Source organism: Phodopus roborovskii, unplaced genomic scaffold (assembly GCF_943737965.1).
Source record: "Phodopus roborovskii unplaced genomic scaffold, PHOROB, whole genome shotgun sequence".
Classification (NCBI taxonomy): Eukaryota; Metazoa; Chordata; class Mammalia; order Rodentia; family Cricetidae; genus Phodopus; species Phodopus roborovskii.
The window spans coordinates 10,258,174-10,263,429 of NW_026126516.1; the positions used below are offsets into that span (position 1 = coordinate 10,258,174).

Genomic DNA, 5,256 nt, shown 5'->3' on the forward strand with positions numbered 1-5,256 from the left:
CGTGTGCCTAAACCGGTGTCTCTCAGAGATAAGGGAGTCTTGGGCTGAGGAGAATTATCTCTTGCCCTACCCAAGAAAGGGTTTCAGAAGCCCCCCAGTCTGCCTCTCAGCCTCTCCAGTAAGAGTCTTTTCTCACTTTTGGATCATCCCAGTCCAAAAGAGAAGTGGGGGGGGGGGTCTTCAAGCTCAGAGAAGCTCTGCTTCGGGATAGAACCACATGAGTGGGACCCCCATTCAGGTACTTTCCAGAGATTTCCCTAGTCCCCTTGAAAGACCCTTCCATGGCTGCTGGGAACAATATAGGACTCTGCAGGCTTCCCTCAGGTGGGAAGTGCAGGGTTACACACCCTGTCCCACAGAGCAGAGAAATCCCCTGGTTACTCTGTTCTCCAAGCAAGGCACACTTTGGGGATGCAGCTGCAACAGCCACAGGTCCCGCAGAGGGATCCCCAGGCGGAGACCGCGGAAACCCGGTGGCAAGGGCGGGCGCCTACCTGCGCACCCTCTAGATCCCTTGCCCCGCGGTCAACTTCTCCGGACAAGTTCCTTGGCTAGTGGAAAGCGATGCCTGCCGACGCCCACTCCTCCTGGACGCCAGAAAGGTCTGGGAAAGTTAGGCAGCTGGTCTCTCCTGGGAGGGCATCGCACGGGAGGCGAGCGCTGGAGCTGCGATATCTGGCTTGGGTCCCATCACCCCAGAAAGGGCCCTGCGATTGAAGAGGTGTTCTAGCAGTGTGCCTTAGGGGGGAGGGGACAGTCACTGTGGGATGTAGCGAAGCGGGACTTGCTCGGGGTCTCGGGGACCCCAGGTCAAGGTACCTCCCCGCCCCGCCGCCCCTGAACCCAAGTCGCCAGCTGTGCGCCGCGCGCAGAAACAGATTAGGAGGTCTCGGCGGCCGCGGCGGAGCCGGTCGGAACCCAGCGTTGTTGGGGAGTTACCCCGCACCCCTAAAAAAGCCTCAGCACACGTTGCCGCTTGAAAGTACGCACTTTACGCGTCCGGGCGCCTCCGCGGTGAGTCGGGCCGCCGCGCTCCGGGTTCGCGAAGGTGGCTCAGTTCGGGCGCTCCAGTCTCGACGTTCCCGGGGCAGAGAGCAACGTCCGGGGACGAACGGGACGGGTGCGCCCGGCGGCCGGGGCTGCGCCGGGCGAGGCAAGCGGCGAGAGGGGAGCGCTCCCGCGTTCAGGCAACAGCTACCCCTAGTGGGAGAGTCGCCCGGGGCCGGCGCCGCCCCGCGCCCGCTGCCCCGCGCCCCGCGCCCGCAGCGTCCCGCGCCCGGGGCGTCCGGGAACCGGTCGGGGACGAGGCTCGGCGTCGCTTGCCGCGACTCTCCGGGTCTCCCGAGCCAGGCGCTAGCCCACCCTCGGGCCCTGCCCTCTGCACCTCCGGGCTGGAGCCGAGGGGACACTGACCGGGGAAGCGTGGCGCCCGGCGGGAACGAGATGGGACGGGGCGGGCGCGGCGCGGACTCGGGCAGCGCGCCGCAAGCTCGGGCAGCGGCGGGGGGCGCGGAGCGCGGTGTGCGTGGCGGGGCGGTGCGGGGGGCGGCCGTGTGCGAGGCGCGAGTGTGAGCGCGCGCGGGAGGCGGGCGGACGGGCTGCGGCAGTCGAGCGGCGCCCGCGGGCGAGCGGGGAAGGCGGCGGGAACCCAAAGTTGCCTCCTCGCGGGCCCGCGTCCCCGGTGGGGCTGCAGCGGGGGGCCGGCCGAGCGGTGGCCGCGGACCTTGACTCCCGCGGTACCTGGGCAGCGACCCCGCACGAGCGGCAGCAGCGTGGGCGGCGTTGGCGGCGGCGGCGCGCGGGAAGCGAACCGGAGCTCCGGCGCGGCGCTGCGGCCGCCAGGGAACTCAGCTCAGGTGCGCGGCGAGAGGGGCGCGGGCCAGGGCCCGCCCGCTGGGACCTGGGCGGTGTGTGGCGCTTGCGCGGGCAAGACCACTGCCACCACCGACTGCCCGGATCTGGGATCGGGCTCCCAGGGCCCGGCCACAGCGGCTCCAGGGTCCCCCGCCCCTGGAGCTGGTTGCGGGGCTCAGACCCGCCCCTGCCAGCCCTGGGACGCACCGCTCCACCCTCAGCCAGCCTTCACCCGCCCTCGACCCAGGATTTCTGGGGCATTGGCCGCGCCTCTGGGTGATCCCTCCGGGCTCAAGTTGCAAGGGGGCGGGCCCCGGCCGGAGGTGGAGTCTCCCGCCAATTCAAGCTTTGGCTATAAATTGAGCTCCCTGCGCCGACGAAGACCAGATGCCTCGCCAGGCCGCCTCACGGTTGGTGGTCGGAGAAGGTGAAGGACCCCCGGGGGCTTCGGGGCCCGCGGCCACCATGCTCCGCTCCCTGCTGCTTCACTCTCTGAGGGTCTGCGCCCAGACCGCCTCGTGCCTCGTGCTGTTCCCGCGCTTCCTAGGCACGGCCTTCATGCTCTGGCTTTTAGACTTCTTGTGCATCCGCAAGCATTTCCTGCGCCGTCGCCATCCTGCCCATCCCGAGCCCGAAGTAGAGCTCAACAGTGAAGGCGAGGAGGTGCCCGCCGATGACCCACCTGTCTGTGTATCAGACGACAACCGTCTGTGCACCCTGGCCTCTCTCAAGGCCGTGTGGCATGGCCAGAAGTTGGATTTCTTCAAGCAGGCCCACGAAGGTGGCCCTGCGCCTAACTCGGAGGTCGTCCGACCTGATGGCTTCCAGAGCCAGCGCATCCTCGACTACGCACAAGGGAGCCGCCCACTAGTGCTCAATTTTGGCAGCTGTACTTGACCACCGTTCATGGCGCGAATGAGCGCCTTCCAGCGTCTGGTCACCAAGTACCAACAGGACGTTGACTTCCTCATCATCTATATCGAGGAAGCTCACCCATCCGACGGCTGGGTGACCACAGATTCACCCTACACCATCCCACAGCACCGCAGCCTGGAGGACCGTGTCGTCGCGGCAAGGGTACTGCAACAAGGTGCGCCTGGCTGTGCCCTGGTCCTGGACACCATGGCCAACTCCAGCAGTTCTGCATACGGTGCCTATTTTGAGCGTCTCTATGTCATCCAAAGTGGCACCATCATGTACCAGGGAGGCCGTGGCCCCGACGGGTACCAGGTGTCTGAGCTGCGCACTTGGCTGGAGCACTATGATGAGCAATTGCACGGTACTAGGCCACGTCGATTCTAAATAGCCAAGGGACAAGTGACTGACATTGGAGGGCTGGGTCTTCGGGCCCTCGAGGCCCACATGCTAGTGCTACCAATGAAGTCGAGATTGTCGGGGTGCCCATGACACAGATGTGCACAGCCACAGGACTCAGTCTGAGCCTGGCTCTCAGTCACCTAACGATTTAACATCCCTGGGACTCTGCTATATTTGTACCTGCATTGTTGTGACTCGAACTGGCAGCTTTGTCCCTGCTGGACTTTCCCACACCTGCTCCCCAGCTCTCCTTAGCAATGTGCGACAGTCTCTAGCATCTCACAGCTCAGACTTGTTCGCCACGCCCGCGCGCGCCCTCAGCGCAGCTGGGTTCCAACAGCGCCACAGACTCTTGCTAGTTGCCTGGCACCCACCTGTCGCGCGCGCAGGGAGTCCTGCTGCTTTAATGTTTATTTCTTGTCCTTGGGTTGGGGGAGGGGCTCGGGATAGGGAAAGGGTGGGCAGGGTATTTTCCCCCCGCCTAGCTTTGGGTGCGCTGGAGCCCGGCTGCTGATGACGAACCGTCTCTAACTGGGCTTGACCACGGGTCGGCTCTGAATTGCAGGAAGGCTCTAAAATAGTGCCTGGAGTAAGAGGGGGAGAGTGCTCTGGGTTCCACGAGGAACCATCAAAACGTGGGTGGAAGAGGGAGGGGCGTGGTAAGGGGTAGACCTGGGGACCAAATGAAGTGACTTGGGGCATTGGCGAGGTTTGAAGAGCCCCAGAGAGAGGCTAGAACTCCTTGGGATGGGGGTGGGAGTAGTTCGAAGAGAGAGATATGGGGGGGGGGGAGCTTGGGAGTCCTAGGCAGAGAGCTGCGATTAGGGCGGGGTGAAGACCACCAGTCAGTGAGTGTTGTGTTGGAAACATTCCTTGTGTATAAACTTTTAAGCTACAATAATAAAGACTTCAAGGAAGTTGTTCTGATTGCCTTGGTCCGTTTACTTTCTGTTGTCTCTGAAAAGCAAAAATTAAGCACCAATTTCTCCCTTGCGTCCCCATAGTGGCTCTGGGGAAAAGAGGGGTGCGAAAGAGCCCAGGCCTTGCAGTGGGGCGCAATGGATGCCTTGGGAAGGGATTCGTCCTGGGACCGCAGACGCATACACACGTGCCACACTGGGGCAGAGAACTTGGGGGCAGAAGAAGACCCGGCTGCAGAGGCCCTTGAGAAGGCGACCGGTGAGACAAGAGGGCCCTCATTTGCCACTGTGCTATCCACGCTATCCACGCTACCCACGTTAGAGCGAGAGTGCGGTGCGCGCGCGTGCGCAAACACACACACTCAAAGACTGGCACTGGGACCACCACAGTGCCGTCTAACTTCTCCCAGCTTTGGGAGGTGCTGGGAAACGTGTGCTGTGCAGGACTGAACCTCTAAGGGATAGGTTTCTGCCCACTAGGTTGCTGGCCCAGCCCTTTTTGCCTCCCCCACGGAATTGTCTCTGGCCACCCTCCAGGTTGCAGGCAGGTGCGACTAGAATGGCGCACGGGAGCACAGCGGCTCCCTTACTCAGGCGCATCCCTCAGAGCTGGAATGGGGGATGGTGGGGTATGCCCGCGCCCAGGACACTCCTCCTCCTGCTTCCCACGCCTCAGCCAGAACTCACTGCCGCCCACCCCTCACCCTGCTTGGGAATGGGAAGCAAAGAAGACGACGAGGAGGATGGGAAAGACTGGGGGCGGAGGAGGGTGAGGAGGGAGGTCGCGGCGGCTGCCACCCACCCTTGTAGTCGTGTCCAGGAGCTCTCACACAAGGCTCGCCCTCAACCTCCCTCCCCCACCCGGACCCGCCCCCAGCAGCTCCCAAAGTGAGTAGAAGAAGCTTCGGGAGCACGAGAAATCAGCGCACCCTGCACCTCACTCTGCTGGTGACACCTTAGCAGAAAAAGTGCGATGAACCGAGTAAGGGAGTCAGTCCCAGGCCAGAGTTGAGGCCCGGGGTGAAAGGACTATGAACCCTGAGCAGTTTGAGCCCCGGGGGCATAGAGTTGTGTGGCGCACATCTTAAAGCAAGGCGTGCGCAAGAGCGTGGGTGAGTAGGGACGCGACAGGCAAGATGGAAGACAGGCCCTTGCCCCGCCAGCT

General features: G+C 63.5%; 1 protein-coding gene across 1 annotated transcript; it reads left to right on the forward strand.

Moving 5' to 3' along the window:
- The first annotated feature begins 2,034 nt into the window (after positions 1 to 2,034).
- On the forward strand, positions 2,035 to 3,799 carry Dio3 (iodothyronine deiodinase 3). The gene has a single exon (XM_051196611.1). It carries the CDS (start codon positions 2,242 to 2,244, stop codon positions 3,154 to 3,156), a length of 915 nt encoding a protein of 304 aa, XP_051052568.1. The 5' UTR covers positions 2,035 to 2,241; the 3' UTR covers positions 3,157 to 3,799.
- Positions 3,800 to 5,256: the final 1,457 nt, after the last annotated feature.